The 17,423-nt window shown below is 41.4% G+C and overlaps 1 protein-coding gene and 1 pseudogene across 1 annotated transcript; both read left to right on the forward strand.

Moving 5' to 3' along the window:
* Positions 1-12,334: 12,334 nt before the first annotated feature.
* On the forward strand, positions 12,335-12,873 carry LOC131217169 (histone H4). Its single transcript, XM_058211966.1, has one exon. It carries the CDS (start codon positions 12,398-12,400, stop codon positions 12,707-12,709), a length of 312 nt encoding a protein of 103 aa, XP_058067949.1. The 5' UTR covers positions 12,335-12,397; the 3' UTR covers positions 12,710-12,873.
* A 1,857-nt stretch (positions 12,874-14,730) lies between these two features.
* On the forward strand, positions 14,731-16,551 carry LOC131217648 (uncharacterized; annotated as a pseudogene).
* The last annotated feature ends 872 nt before the right edge of the window (positions 16,552-17,423 follow it).

A 17,423-nucleotide genomic window follows, 5' to 3' on the forward strand; every position in this document is an offset into this window, starting at 1 on the left:
TTCCTTCGCACACACGATGAAAGTGGATTGCGTACTGAATTACTCAGTATGCTTTTATCATTCTAAGTAGATTCTTTTGGGACCACCGTAAATGTATGTGGTTTATCCATGCTGTCCATTTGTTTTTTCATCTCATTTCAAGGGTTGAGCTCAAAATTGAAGCATATTCAAAGCTCAAGTCGACCATACCACAGGAAACAATGGAAATAATGATTTCCACCGTTGAAACTTTTCTTGGGCCCACAATAATATTTACTTGTCATCCAACCTGTTCATAAGATCACACAGATATGGATGAAGAGAAAAATACAAATATTAGCTTGATACATAACTTCTATGGCCCCCAAGTATTTTTCAATGGTACTCATTTAATTTGCACTGTTTCTGTGATGTGGTCCACTTGAGGTTTGGACATACTTTATTTTTGGTCTCAAGCCCTAAAATTATCTGTTAAAATGGTTGGAAAAAGTGGATAGAGTACATAGATCACAGTGGGCCCCACTGCAGGCAACGACAATGATAGTGGAGCGATTGGTGTGATCCAACTATTTTTATTCAAATGCGAATAAATGTTGCGTGCGTTCATGCTTCATGAGGTGTGGTCCCCTTGAGCATCAGATGTGCCTCATTTTTGGGCTCATGCACTAAAATAATCTGTCCAAAAATATGGATGGGGTGGATAAAACATATAGATCACAGTGAGCCCCAAAAAGGCACCACTAGAACCATCCGTTTCTAGCTGCGTCCAATGAAATCAAATTGTGTACTGAGTTACAAAGTAGGCTTTTATCATGTTGAGCAAAACTATGTTGGGCCCACCATCAATTTGTTTGGTTTATCCACGCCGTCCATCCATTTTTCCAATTCATTTTATGGGTTGAACCCAAAATTGAAGCAGATCCAAAGCTCAAGTGGAGCACACCACAGGAAACAATGTAAATTGAATGTTCGCCTTTGAAAACTTCTTCTGGCCAGAGAAGTTTTGGCTCAAGCCGATATTTAAGTTCATCCATGTCTGTGTAATCTTATCTAGTAAATTAGATGAACGAAGGGGATAAAATAGCTGAATTTAGTGGGCCCGACAGAGTTTACTCAGTACGGTAAGCCTACTTGGTTACTCACTACGTAATGAGCTTCCGTCCTGATGAGGGTGGTACCCATGCATCCAGGGGACACAGATTGCCTTTTGAGGCAGCGTCACCAGATGACTACTACAGGGTACTCTGGCCTCACCATGATGTACGTGTTTAATCCATGCCGTCCATTCATTTTGAATGCTTATTTTAATGCATAACCTAAAAACGAGGTATATCCAAATCTCAAATGGACCACACCACAAGAAACAATGGTGATTCAACGCTCACTGTTAAAAACTTCTTTAAGGGCCACAAGTTTTAGATGAAATTGATTTTTTTTTTCTCATCATCCAAGACTTTGTGACCCAAGGAACAGATTTGATGGAAAATAAACCGTAGAATGGACCCTAGGAAGTTTTTAACGATGGGTCGTTTTCCTATGGTGTGGTCCATTTGAGATTTGGATCTACCTTTTTTTATATTAATGTTCAAAAATGATCTGAAAAATTAGATGAATGGCATGGATAAAACAAATACATCATGATCGGCCCATAGAGCACCGTCCAAAAGTTACCTAACTCCGTACATCATGCCATTCCTGTGAGCGCGAGAGTCTCGGCGCGAGTCATGATTTTCGAGACTCTCTTATTCTCAATGCCGTTGAATCTCAGCTGTGGTTGTAATTTGACAGCTCACATGAAAGCTCCGTGCGGTCTTGTGCGCAGGAGACCGGGACTATATATATATATATATATATATATATATAGGGTCAAGCTCACCTGCACACCTACGCACATGCACACCTTTGCACATGTGTATGGGCGTCTAATTTGAATGGTCCATGTGATGCAGAATCCCATGAAACCCAAAATGATAAATTTGCATCTTGATCTAAAATTCTAGTAGACTATAGCAAAGAGAAATGCAAATCAAAGGAGGAAACTGGTTTCATTTTTCATGGCCCACTAAAGTTTTATATCAAAGTAAAAATTGGGATCCAAAATCTGGTGCGAACTTTTTTGAGAACCCATCATACGTGATGTGGATCCAAAATCTGAACCGTTCATGTAAAGCAGCACCTCATGAAATCCCCCAGGCCCAAGTTTTACTTTGATCTAAAACTTTGATGAGCCATAAAAAATGAAAACAATTTCCTTCCTTGATTTGCATTTCTCTTTGCTATGGCCCACCAGAATTTTAGATCAGGATGAAAATTTGTCACATGAGGTTTCATGGGATTCTGCATCACATGGACCATTCAGATTAGACACCCATGACACGTGTGCAAAGGTACGCACATGCGTAGGTGCGCAGGTGAGCATGACTCTATACACACACACGTGGAGAAGTTAGGAATTTCCATTGAGGTTGAGTTGTGTGGGCCCTACCATGATGTGTGTCGAACATCTAACCCATCAGCCAGATGCACCATTCCATGGTGGGCCACGGGGTAAAAAATCAAGTCAATCCATGACTTGGTTGGGCTACACCACACAATTGTTCAGGGGATTGCCCTCTTATTAAAACATTCATAATCATTTATTATGCCCACTAAGATGTGGTTCACAAATCCACCCATCCATTGTGCATGTCCCACTTGGATGAGGGGTCAGACCAAGTTTCAGCCTCATTCAAAGCTCAGGTAGGCCCCACCAAGTGCTTTTATATATTTTAGGCATGTCTTCACATGGTTTTAGATGGTATGGCCCATCTGAGTTTCTTATACGGCTGATTTTTGGAATATAACCCATCAAATGTATGGTATTGATGTTCAACACACATCACAGTGGGGCCCACACAGCGCAACCTCATGGGAAGTTCCCATGACGTTAACATTATAGTACCATTTTCCCTGTATATGCGAAATGGTTTTATGCGGTCGACCTCATGGGAACTTGACATGGGATATTTTTAAAATTAACTGTATACAGAACTCAGGTGGGTCACACCATCTAAAATTGTGTGAAAACATGCCTAAGACATCTAATAGCGCTTGGTTGGTCCAACCTGTGTGCTATTAGATTGGCAGGATGTGTGCACTTAGTCTAACCACTCATTCAAGTGGGACACACACAATGGACGGGTTGAATGTATAAACCATATCTCGATGGGCCCTATAAATGATCATGAAAGTTTTAATGGGCAAGTAATCACTCTCAAATGTTGTTGTGGTGTGGCCCACCCAAGTCATGGATTGACATGAGGTCGACCTCATGGGAGCTTCACATGAGGTTGAACCTTGTGGGCCTCACCATGATGTGTGTTGGACATCCACCCCATCAATCAGATGCACCATTCCATGGTAGCCCACGGGCCTACAATCATGTCAATATGTGACTTAGGCGGGCCCCACAACAAGCAACAGTTGAGAGTGCACGCACGCCCATTGAAACCTTCCCGGTTGCATATGGGGCCTAGCAAAATGTAGCGAAATGTGGTTTAGACATCCAACTGATCCATTACCTATGTCGCACTTGGATGGGGCTCACACCAAATTTTAGGCCATTTTCAAAACTCAGGTGGCCCAATCAAGCATTTTTAAGTGTTTTAGGTATATTTTTCATGGTTTCAAATGGTGTAGCCCACCTAAGTTTTGGATACGTCAGATTTTCGGCACATCCCATAACCTAAAGGGGACCTAGTAAATGCGCGACATGGATCCTCATCATACATCACGATGGGGCCACAGAGCTTGACCTTATGGGAAGCTCCCCATGAGGTCAACTTCACAGTACCATTTGTCTACCTCTTCTCATAAGGTCAAGCCCTGTGGGCCCCCACTGTGATGTGTGTCATACATCCACGTCATGCATTTGATGGGTCCCCTCTATGTTATAGGATATGTCAAAAATTACCTGGATCTTAGGTGAGTCATACCATCTAAAATTGTGTGAAAACATGCCTTATACATTTATATAAATCCATAAATAATTTTAAACTTTTAATACATAATTATATAATGAGTTAGCTAAAATATTAACAATATTAAAAAAGCAAAAAACTTGCAATTATATTGTTTAGTATATTATCATGAAATATCACCATATGTGTGTGTGTGTGTGTTGTGTGTGTGCGTGCCATCTCCTATAGCAGAGAGACTCATTAAATTAACTTTTGGGTTGCACTCGAACACGCTCTTTAGGTTTGGGGCTTAGGCCCGGGCCCATTCATTAGGACTAGGATCGAAAATCTTGGATTTAGGCATGGCCAGGATCCGTGACCCATTGTTTAAAGCACTTCCTTTGTTCCTTGGACTTGGCCCAAATAGTATGTCCGGGCAATGGTGTCACGCCCCAAAATTCGGGTACAGAGTGTGTAACCTCAGACCCGAGTTTCGGTTCGTAACTCATATACGAAGTGTACTAACTTAATTCTTTAATCGGTTTAATCGCATATGATAATTACATTCAATATAAGATCCACTAAAATTTCAATCACATATACGTAACACTTAATACCAATCAACCAAGCATATATAAACCTTGACGACCCTTAAAATAAAATAAACCTTAAAATCATTCATTTATTATACCATTATACTATAATGATGTTTATTACATGCTAACATTGTTTCAAAGAAATAAATCTAAATAATTTCTTAAAGTCTCAAAAATCAATACCAATATGCATTATATGTTAATCAAACTATGCTAACAAATAAAACATATAATAAAAAATTTTCTAATGTCATTACTTCATCTTCAGATAAGTATGGTCATGTTTCAGGTGGGTCGTGTTTAGGTACAGTAGATCCTTTCGGTTCTTGCATCAAATCATCTGCTAGTGGTTTCTCTGTACGGTTTTTCCATCAATAAAAATATAAGTTGGCCAGGCTTAATGATATAAATCAGCATGATTCATAATCATAACAATTAAAATAATACATAAATACATGTATAATGATATGAATGTAAAATAGTGTATGAATGCATTAGATGGGATGATCATCTATTTGCTTAGGTTAGAGGTCATTAACCCGCATCCACCCGTTGGGTAGGCTTCCACCTTTCGGTAGGCTTGGGCATAACCCGCATCTGGTAATGCTCTACTATGATCGACATTTCTTCCAGGGAGGGCCCCTAGTATCGACTATATATTATGTAATGCAATGAATGATGGATGATATGTAAATGCATATATTTCATATTTGGCATAGTTATCTTGATCAAAATATTCACCTATGAATTTAGCATACAATTATCATATTAAAATACTCAAATCAGTAAATCAATCCAACAATCACAAAAGATTTATTTTAATTTTAATGAATTATGAGACAAGTTGGGTTACTCACCTAAGTTTGGTAGTATTGACTCTGCAATGTAATTAGGCTAATTTGAATTCCGGGGTCCTATCAATTATATCAACGATATTATTATTCATTTATTTGCATTACATGGTGGGGCCCACCTTTGATTAACATCCTAGGTGGACAAATCCAAAATAATCAAATAATTAAAATTTCTATTCTATCTTTTATTTCCTTTTTAAGATTATAAAATTGAATGGAAATTACTTGATCGGGGTGGCCCGTCGAATGGTCAAATCATTCAGATTCTTAAGGTCTTGTCATATTTTGCCTCTATGCATTGGAAGAATGGTATGGATCGAACCATACATACATCAATGACCCATCTCGACCTTATACGCCAAGTGATACCAACACTTTCCTAAAATATCTAGGATTCATTTATCAAACACTTCTAGATCTAACTAATATGGCCCATCTGATGGTTAGATTGATCTGAATATTAGGGCCCTTGTATATTTTGACCTTAGGGATCATATGATCCGTACAGATTTAATCTAATTTAATCAGATGCACACCAACTACAATTACATGATTTTAGATTCCCCTCACCTTTAAATGACATCTTCCCATAATTCAATATAATGAACATTTGACCAATCCACACCGTTCATTGCATACACCGAATCAAATTATATTAAATATATAAAAAATACTAAAAAGAAGATGATCTACATACCTGATCTAAGCACTCCAAAACTCTCTTTCTCCCTTTCTCTGTTGTCACAAGTAGCCTTTTTGTTAATATTTAAATTTGACTAGAACTCTTTTATGATTAAGTGTTTGAATCTTAAGAGATGTGGGGAGGGTTAGAGGTATATTTAAAGTATACGATTTAAGATAGGAGATAAGATTGATTTAAAATAAATACAAAATAAAGATAAGATAAAATATCTTTTATTATTATTATTAGTAAATTTTCATGGCCCTTACAAATGTAGCTAGGTGAGTACTCGTGGCGTTGATTGCTTGAGAAAGGCTTTTGATAGAACTTCTTGTAATGGAAAGCTAGGTGAGGCCACTGTGATGTTTGTGAGAAATCCACTCTGTCCATTCGTTTTTTTAGCTCATGAGAGGGCACGAGCCCAAAAATAAGGCAAATACAAAAGTCAATGTACCTCCCATATTTTTGGGCTTGTACCCTAACATGATATGGGAAAAGGGATGGACAGAGTGGATTCCTCATAAACATCACCGTGGGTGTCGCCTAACTTCTGGTGGCAAGAAATTCCTACAAAACCCTTTCTCAGGCAATCCATATCACAGGTACCTGCATCTCTGGCAGTGGGCTGGACTCGACCCATGACTCTTCGGCTAGCGGTGGGTAGGGTTGCAAATGGGTTGAGTTGGGTCAAGGGGAACTTGACTCGATTCATTTTAACATTGGGCCAAAATTTTCAACCAAGACTTGATCTACCTGGGGAGAGATGTGATGAGGTTGATCACCGTCATTCTTAGGTAATAACTACTCCGAATCCACAGAGCTCTCTTGACTCCTTAGAAAGCTTCCTCGAATCCACTAAAGATAAAAATAAAAATAATTTCTAATAAACTCGAAATAAAATTGATTGATGATTGAAAAAACGAAATTACAATTCTTTTGTTTTAGACACGAACTCTTTAAAAACGTGACTTACTATTTATAGACAATCACCATTCTTACTAGGCTTCATAGTTTTCGCCAAAAAAAAGTAATTGTCCAATTAAGCCTAATCATGTTATTCTCCAAACTTTTCTATACCCTTTTCATGTCGCACACGACTCTTATAACTCAAAGGATCAAAAGTTATATGCTAACTAAAACTTACTATTTATAATAAAAATGAAAATAAAAGGGACTTTTGATTGTCGATCTAATGGAATCTCGCGAATCCAAAGTGGGCAATCTGGCATCATTGGGTTGGTTTGCTAAAATAGTTTCTCCTACCCAAAATCATATACGATGTGTCGAAAAACTCATCCCGATTTGCAAGATATGGTTGTTTTAAGGTTCTAACGGTCCGGATCATTTCCACCTCCGATTGGATCTTCTCCTGTCCATCTTTGCCATGAAAGTGTCTGCGACCGCTCTACATCATAATCTATTATAAATTCAGAATGAGTTTGGGGTTCATGTGAAGCCAAGGATAAATTCGAGTGGAGTTTGGGTCAGTTCGAGGCTAAGATTAGCCGACACATTAATTTAGTAGGTCGGGTCTGGTTCCTTTGGGACACCCAACCATTCATCAAACGTTGGTTCTGGATTCTGTCTGGGCCGGGTCTGGGTCTGGTTTAAGTCAAGTAAAGATGACTCAATATGACCCATTTACCGATATGGGTTTGGACCTTGACCCACTTTGTGGTTCTAAATTTTGGACCCAAACCCACTAGTTTTCAGGTCGGGTCTAATGACCCATTGGGTTGACCTGACCCATTTGCACCGCTTGTGGAGAGCCCAAGCTGTCACAGACCTATACATTGTCATGTGGGCCGGGCCTGGGCAAGCATCAGGTCCAATAAGTTTGGCTATTCAGAACCAGCCTATTTCGGTTGTGAATTTCTTGTCTCTTGGTCCATTGGTTCCTCAGGGCCCACTGAACAGAAATCTCATCCCTTGGTTGGCCGATAGACAACACTAACCATTAGTTACTCCCTTATGAATTCATTTTCAATCTAACCATCCAATTGCAGACCACGATCCATGTGTATAGGATTGTCCACTTCATCTAGTAATTTGTCAACTGTGAGCCATCCATTTGTAGGATTCATCAAATGGACGGTTGGGATCCACCACCCTACTCCTTCCCGATTGGAGATCTCAAACGTCCTCTTATAATACACAAGGCGCCATCCATGTATGCCAAAGTGGTAGCTGTTGATCACTTGTAAATAGGACTGCTAGCGGGCCGGGATGGCCCACGCACTTTCGGGCAGGCTTGGGAAGGCATTCTAGGCCCAATATCTGGGCCCAGTACTAAAATTTAAGCCCGTTTATTAATCAGGCTGCATCTGACTGGGTTAAAGAGCCTGTCAGCCTAGCCAGGCCCATTCATAATGGGTCACATTAGATGAATGGCTCAGATCCTCCATGCTGTCAAGCCTGTTTGTTTTGGCCTGTTGATAGCCCAACTGGTAGGTGGACCCGCACGTGCAATTGATTGGGCCCATTAAAGATGCCTTTTGGTTAGATACATTCTTGAGCCTGGAATTAGTGTAATGGGACCTGTAGAAGAATCATTTAGACCGTTGATCTGATGATTCCTAATGTGAATGAGGAACCTTCTGATCGCTGGGCATCAAACAGGTTTTCAATGAGAAAATACATCAGAATTTCACATTCAATGGGGGAAATGCCCAAAGACTGGATGGGAATCCACCATCCAAATTGGAGCCTCTAGATCAACGGTTTGGATCACCAATCAACGGTTTGGAGCCTTGCCAAGGGACGGACGGTGGGACACCAAGGTGTGTGCACTTAGGAGTTAGGACCATGTTAACAGTACATTTGGGTTATGTGGGGGCAGACTATAATGTTTCCAACATCCACCCCGTCCATTGGTTTCACCTCCTCGTGTTCACTGCACAACCCAAAAATAAGGCAAATCCAATATTAAAGTTGGCCACACCATGGGGCAGTGTAGGATCATGCCTGAAATCTTTAAAATCATGTGGTGTGGCTAATTTCAATTTTGGGATGGCCTGATATTTTGTCTGTCCCTTCATCCCAGTGAGACACATTAGATGAGTGGATTGGATGGCATGTACAAAGTACACTGCGCATCCGAAAAAATGAGAAGTTTCTACAGTCCACATTCCCCTCTTAATTGTCCCCATTATCCCCTGCATATGGCCCACTTAGTCCTAGATCAGGCTGATTTTTGGGCTTTCGGACTAACATTGTCGTTGTAACATATGGACAGGCTAGATGGGAGGTTTGCATCATTGCATCAAGGTGGACCTTAAGTCATATGTATGGGAGCTTTCCATACATTCGACCCAATTGGATTATTGCTATTCGCACAAACATGTATAATTCTCACGGTTGAATGAGGCTTGCTAAGCCCACGTTCGTAAGGGGACCCATCCACATGCTAGTTGGATGAGTCTAACCGCTTGCCTACATTCAATCTGAAGTTAAGATTGGAAGGCTTTATGGGTACCTAGAATAGATTGAATTTACAGCCATGAATATAATTCTAGACTCGAACTTACAGGTAGGGTTGCCACTCACTACTCAGGCAGGTTATGTTGGGTTGGGTTGGGTTGCTTCGGGTTGAAGGGTCAAGTCAAGCTCAACTCCACCTCAAGAGGACCCAATCCACAACCCGGATTGATTTGATTTCCAACCCAATATATAAAACATGAACCCATCCTTAAACTGGTCCAACCTAGCTGACCTGAGCTGGCCCAATTTATGTTCAAGTTGGAGTTTTCCAATTCTAATCAGAGTCGAGGACTTGCACTCAGGTTGGGGTGGCTGGCTTTGGGTTGACTCCAACTCAAGTTGAGCCCTATGAATAGGATATTACTTTCACCAGTGTAGGAGACTTATAAGAGTTTTAAAACCAAGTCAAGGATTCGAGTACCCATAGGTGGTGAAACCCTCCCGTTTGGCTGGTCGGATTGGAAGGAATTGGATGGTATTGGAAGGGATTGGAAGTTAAATCCTGGGATTGGCCAGGCGTGCCAAACAGAGTCGGTGATCTGATCCTAATCCCACAGATCTTAAGACAATCCACTGACAACACCATCATTACCTTTAAATCCCATCCAATCCACTTTAATCCGTTCAAATTTGCCCGGGACGTGTTTGTGTTTGGTTTGAGGGATTGGAAGGGATGGGAAGGTTTAATCCGAGGATTGGCCGGGCGTGCCAAACAGACGGGATATAGCAATCCAGGGATATCGTAATCCCATGGATCTCAAGACTTACCCCAGTAGAAGACTCATAAGAGTTTTAAAACAAGTCAAGGATCCTAGTACCCATAAGTGGTGAAACCCTAATATGGTGTAAGCGCGTGGGGGTGTGTGGGTGTGGAAAAGAAGAAGAAGAAAGAATAGGATCTGAACCTTTTCCACTTAGAAATGTCCGGTACAAGCCGTTCAAGTCATGCTACCTTAGATGGCTCTAGACCATGTTGCATTGGACAAGTGTTATTTGTCAAATATCCTTCAACATTGGATAAGTCTTAAATCATGAGACCAAACATCACAATTTTCCAAGCCCTCTCCTAGATAGCATGCAGATGGTCAGTAATGGGCAAAGATCCAACGGCTTTCTTTCACCTGTACTAGGTCCCTTCCCACCAACAATGTAGCCCCATGATGCCTAGATTTGATACACTTGAATTTTGGGCTTATCACAAAATAGATGGGACATCTACTTACTTTAATGATATTTATTCCAACATGTTTGGGATTAAATTCCCTTTACCTCTAGTTATAAGAATTATTGTCATTTTATTGTGGTCAGTAAATAGTATTAGTTGTGCATGTTAGATGTAGGGCAAATTATAAAGATAAAAAATTTCATAATTTAAAATATTTTTATTTTATTTTTTACACACACACCCCCACACACTCACACTGGTGGAACACCTATGGGTACTCGAACCCTTGACTGGGAGTTGAAACTCCTGAGAGTCTACCACCCGAGCCAGAGTAAGGACCCTTATAATTAAACGTGAGTACATTCATCCTCTTATAGCTATGCATTTAACACGTGCATTCATCCTCTTATAATTAAACGTGAGTGTGAGTTAACAAATTAGGCTACTTAATGCTGAGTACCCTACTTGAGGGGCAACTGGAATGAAGTCTATCATTAAAACCTTCTTGGGTTCCACTAAAGTTTTGAATCAAGCCGAAATTTGATTAGTTCATTCACAATAGCTGTACCCACCTTCTAAAATGGGTTGGATGTTTTCCACGGTAGGCTGCATGGAGATTTTAATAGTGGGTATTCCATCTCCACTTGAATTTTATATTAGTCTCGATGGAGGGAGTGGCCGAACTTCATTTGACAAGGCGGAAGTTTGTGAGATATCTACTTTGGATCTGCGGTATCATGTCAGGACATGGGTTAAAAAATAAGATAAATCTGAAACTCAAGTAGACTGCACCGTAAAGAAACAATGATAAATCTAAAACTCAAGTACATTGCACCGTAAAGAAACAGTGAGGATTAAACATTTAATATGGAAGCATTGGTGGGGTCACAAAAGTTTTAAACCATGCTGAAATGACCCTACAAACGGTATGGATTGCCAAGCGAGGTTTCAATAGTCGGTATTCCCGGTTCACCTTTTTCCTGTAGTGTAATGTGGCTCAATTGAGTTTTGGATTTATTAAACATGATCGAACAAAACAGATGGACAAGTGGACGACATGGCAGGAAACAGTAGTGATGAATGCCCACCGTGAAAAATTTCTTGGGCCACCAGATAGTTGCATTAAACCTGTTCATAAGGTTATAAAGACATGGATGAAGGGGGGCACAGAAATATCAGCTTGATCAAAACCTAGCTCACAAGAAGTTTTTAACGGTCAATCACCTCTGTTTGCTATGGTACGGTCCACCTTATACTCAGATCTACTTATTTTTTAGGATCATGCCCTAAATTGATCTCTCAAAACGTATGTACAGCGTGGATGCAAGACACATACATCACGGTGGGCCCCACTGTAAGGGATCCACCTAAGCCGCATCCCATTCATACACATGAGCCACGTGTACGGTAGCTGTGGGGTCCCGCGCTTTCCCTCGTGTTTTTTCCTGTTCTCCTCGTGTTTCTGTTTTTGTGTGTTTTCTAATCTTCAGAATCCGCAAACTCTCTTTTCCACCAATCAAAAGCCAGTTTTTTCCATCCAACGGTCCACAACAAAAACAACGCCCTCACACGGATCGCCACTCCATCCAACGTTCCACACACCACACCCTTCCGTATAAAAACACCACAACTCCGAAATCTCCCTACACAGAAATCTTCAAATCTCTATCGCCAGAAAACCAGAGAGCCAGAAAGGAAAGAAAATGTCGGGAAGAGGGAAAGGAGGGAAGGGATTGGGAAAGGGAGGAGCGAAGAGGCACAGGAAAGTGCTGAGAGACAACATCCAAGGAATTACGAAGCCTGCCATCCGTCGTCTCGCTCGTCGTGGTGGGGTCAAGAGAATCAGCGGTCTGATCTACGAGGAGACGAGAGGTGTCCTCAAGATCTTCCTTGAGAATGTCATCCGTGATGCCGTCACCTACACCGAGCATGCTCGCCGGAAGACCGTCACTGCCATGGATGTCGTCTACGCCCTCAAGCGCCAGGGCAGGACCCTATACGGTTTTGGGGGTTAGGGTTAGGGCTCCGGTGCTTCTTCTGATTTAGGGATTGTAGACATTCTGTAGGGGTATTTTGGCCTTTTTCTCATTTCTTTTCTCTTTGGGTTTCAGTTAGGGTTAGGGATTTGATGTAATTGGAGATGATGATACGTGAATGGAGAAATTTTCATTTTCCTAAATTTCTGTTCTCTCTGTATTTGTTTTTGTTTTTTTTTTTTTTTTGAAATCGGTTATAATCTAACGTGCGCTTCTTGAGTGACTAAAATGCGCGGGGTGCGCATTATGTATGGCAGTCTCACGCATGGAGTTAAACTATCCGGAGCCGATCCAACATGAATAGTACAGTCGCGGATATGGTTTCAGACGAATTATCTGATCAATCCAATGACGGTAACCGGATAGGCGGTCGAATTGAGAGATTGGTTTACATTTGTGTTGGATTAACGATCAGGATCATCAAGATTTGTGGACATACGTGCCTATGGGCCACTGGGTTTCAAGCTGATGTCAGTTTGATGGAATCAAACCACCTACAGGCCGTTGATAAAGCAGAATGATGAGATTTGTGGCTAGGATCTTCCTATTTGAGAGATTACTGGGATGGCAACTGATTGCGTGCTGCCGACGGTATCACACAGTTTTCGTGGTAATCTACTCCGTTCAACAGCTTTCCAATCTCAACGATGGGATGAGAGCTAAAAAATTTCAGTTGGGCCACATGAGAGGAAACAGTGAGAATGGAAAACCCACCAAGGAAACCGCCATCCTTGATGCGACTTTGGGTGTTTCAATTCTCACTGTTTCCTAGAGTGTGGCCTGCCTGAGTTTTTAATTCTCACTGTTTCCTAGCGTATGCACATACATTACGATGGGCCCCACGGTATTATTTAGTAGATGCTACATCTACAAATAAGTAAGCTATTTGGATGGTTCGGATTGTGTTTTAAGTTTATGATTGTGCCATGTCTGAAAGAGAAGAAACATGTGAAAGACGCACATGATGAATGAAGTATATGTCTAAAATCACAATGATCAAGCAATCTGAACCATTCAATCAACAGCTCTCAAATTGATAGTTAAATATAAATAACGAGTGGCCCGAATTTGATGAGAAAAATCAGGCAGTTTTTATTATATCTTAGTTGCGATTTTTTCGTTCCCGCTCTCCATTCAAGGTTGGATCAGCGACTTTCTGGAATTGCATCCGTTTATTCCAAAAGTCGTACTGAGCTGATTGCGTACTAAGTAAACTCTGTAGGGTCTACCATGATTTATATGTCTTATCCACGCTGTCTATCCGTTTTACTAGCTTATTTCAGGGCAAGAGCCTAAAATCAAAGCATAAACGAAGCTAAAGTGGACCATACTACATGAGACTGAATCGAACACCTACCATCAAGTCTTAATTGACCACACTACATGAGATTAATCAACACCTACCATCAAGTCTTAATGGGCCACAAAGGTTTTGGATCATGTATGTGTTTTCCTATCAAGAAAAAGTGTATTGGGTTATCCAGTATGTAATTCAATTTCCAAGGCATCGTTTATGATAAGGTGGGTGGGATGCTTAACCATGAGCCCATTGTGATATATTTTATATGCTGTTCGTCTAATTTGAAAACTCGTTTTGAAGTATTATCCCAAAAATGATCTAGATTTAGATACCTGAGTGAGCCATACTATATGAAACATAGAGAATTGACTATTAAAATTTTTTATTGCCACAAAAGTTTTAGATTAAGCTAATATTTGTGTGATCTCTTAATCCATATCTTTGTGACTTTATTGACAAGTTGGATGGCAAATAAAAATTTTGTGGCCCTCATTAAGTTTTTAATGATAGGTATTCAATCACTATCTTCTTCACCTTATGCACCTTTCCCTGTGTCATATTTGGACCTACTTCATTTTTGGATCACGACCTAAAATGAGTTATAAAAATAGACAAAGGGTGTGGATGTAATGCACGTACATTACGGTGGGCCCCACCGTGTGAGATCTAAGATGTAAATCAGGTGGGCCCCACCATTGTGATGATCACCACTGCTGATCTCTCCAACGTCTTCGAATGCATCGAGACCGTCAATCAGGCCGTGTCCGTCGTTGTCGCCGCCTGTCGGGGCGTTGAAGTGACCCCTGAGAAGCTCCACCGCAAGTACGCTGAGATCTACATGGCGCTCGACATCGTCCTCCGTGGCGTCAGCAGCATCCGCCTTGCTACCATCCTCTCATCCATCCACCCTAACAGATCCTTCAATCCCAGATAGAAGAAGAGAATGGTGTGTCCGTGGGGCCGAGGCCTGGTCTGCTGTGGAGGGGTTGTCTACTGAGCACGAGGCCAATGTGGAGCTCTTCTTGAGCGCGAGCTTTGAGCTGCCACCAGAGACGCTGGCAGCTGGGGATGAGATTGCAGCCACACTTGTCTCCGCCCCCACCAGACCCACAGGACCAGTGCAGCAGAAACAGGAAGAATCCACCCAGGAGGCAGAGAAAGACCCGTTCGCTGCGAGCAATGCGATCAACAAGCCAGAAGAACTTGTGGGTGGTTTCAAGAAGAGCAAGGATGGGCCTGCGGTGTGGTCTGATGTTGCAACGGCACTGGCAGGCCTTGAGGTCAGGACACTCCCGCCAGCCGCGGCGACCCAGTTGACGTTCATTGGGGTGGAGGGTTTTGAAGGGGAGTATGGCGGGATTGAGTTCAGCAATGAGGAGGCGACGCTGTTGGAAACTTTTGAAGGGCTTGACAATGCCTTTGGCGGAGGCCTGGATGCTTCGGAGTTTGTGGGGACAGCGAAGCCTGTGAAGTCAAGGGGGCTAAGTGGGCTAGAGCTGCTGCAATTGGATCAACCTGCCCCGACAACAGCTGTATCCACTGGTGGTGCTGCTGACACTCTCAAAATCTTCTAGTAAAGAATACACCTGAAATGAAGGGCCCGGAAATGTACATTGCCGAAGAGATCAATGCAGAATTCTGAGAATCCCTGCTTGCCAGAGTTGGATTACACGGCCTTGTGTATTTGAAAATGCTGCCACCGAAGGAATCAGGCGGGAAAGAGACTGAATTCTCTTTCCAAATCGATGGTCCGGCTGGGGTCAAGGGGGTTGTGATGCAGGGCTCTTGGATCAGCAGCCTAGGAAATGGGCTGTTTCACATACGGACTGCACCTGTCGAGGAGCCAGTGCTGATCTTGAAGCACAGCTTGCAGCCTCATTTCATCCCAATTCCTTTTCTGGTCCGAATGGTTCAGCGTCACAGCGGGACACTGCTTTCTGTGATGGTACAGTATGCATCGAATCCTGAGTTGATGAAACCATTGCACGATGTGACGTTTGTTTTGAAGCTGCCTGTGGACCCTACATTGCTGAAGGTGTCACCGAAGGCAGTTTTGAATCGGGCAGAGAGGGAATTGAGATGGCATGTTCAGGATATTCCTCTGAAGGCCCCGTCTGGACATCTAAGAGCATGGATGCCCATCGATCCTAGTGAGCTGGAGTCAGGGGAAGAGATTGATGTTGTTGGTTTTGTGAAGTTCTCAGTGCAAGGAGCCACCACGCTCTCTGAGATTTCTCTTAGGCCAGTTTCCGATGACAAGCCAGACTTCTACCAAGTGAATCACAGGTACACGAGTGGGATTTATATGTACAACTGACCTGAGTTAAATGGCTGTCTTCTTCTCCCCATCTTGTTCTCTCATAATTTGTGGTTTTCGGAGAGTGGTGTGATCATGTTTGTAATATTTTTGAACTGGGTTTGATTTATTGTTATCCAGTTTGTTCTTACATAGAAACATTTTTTTATTCTTTGCTGATGTTTCTTTAATTATCCCATTCAATAAATAGTTCGTTTTGTGTTATTTCGTACATTGTCTAATTTGTTTGACTGTGTAATGGAAAATTCAAAGCTTTGAAATCTAATGTGAAGGTGCAAATTGTGGTATGTACAGATTTTTTTAGTGGGATTTGTTTTGAAATTTTAATTGTTTTCATATGAATGTATGATGACATCTTGATTTGGAATTACTGGTACAAATGACGTTTCTGTAGATGATACTTTCGTGGATTTAATTTTAGCTATTAGTTTATAAGAAATGACGGTATTACAAAAGATACTATTAAAGTACGGGGGCAAGAAAATTATTATTATTATTATTATTTTCCTGATAATCTGAAGGAAAAGAAGAAACAAGACATGGTAAGGTGAAGAACCAATATAGAGATATTGTTGACCACGCGGAGTCCTTAGTTCTATCACCATTAAAGTAGTGGTGATTTTGATATCTTCTCTTTTTGGTATAGTGGAAAGGAGCTTGGTAGAACTGAGGAGCCATTTTAAGATGGCCAGGTTACCTGAAGCTTTTTGTTGTTTCAGAATGCAATTGTGACAAGGGAGGAGTTAGTGAGAAGATTCTAGATTCTACATGGTGGCAATTTCAATGACTTTTCGTGGAAGGGAGATTGGTAGAACTGAAGAGCCATTTTATGTGTGTATGCTCTGATGAGAAAAGGACATCCCAATGATTAAACCTTGACATAGTTTTCTTTGAACCCTTTTGATTCTTTGTTCATTCTCCAAACATATAGAGTTACGTGTTCCAACCACCATATGCCTCCCACATTGTTTAGATTGGATGGTTTCCCTTTATTTTGAGAAGGGAAGATCCAATTTTGTTTGCTTCTCTTTGGGAGATTTCTTTTAGCATGTCTAGGGTCATTTTAGCACATTGGG

The sequence above is a fragment of the Magnolia sinica genome, chromosome 10 (assembly GCF_029962835.1).
Source record: "Magnolia sinica isolate HGM2019 chromosome 10, MsV1, whole genome shotgun sequence".
Classification (NCBI taxonomy): domain Eukaryota; kingdom Viridiplantae; phylum Streptophyta; class Magnoliopsida; order Magnoliales; family Magnoliaceae; genus Magnolia; species Magnolia sinica.

Excerpts from the sequence above, each read along its gene's own strand:
- LOC131217169 (XM_058211966.1), top strand. The coding sequence starts at position 12,398 with ATGTCGGGAAGAGGGAAAGGAGGGAAGGGATTGGGAAAGGGAGGAGCG.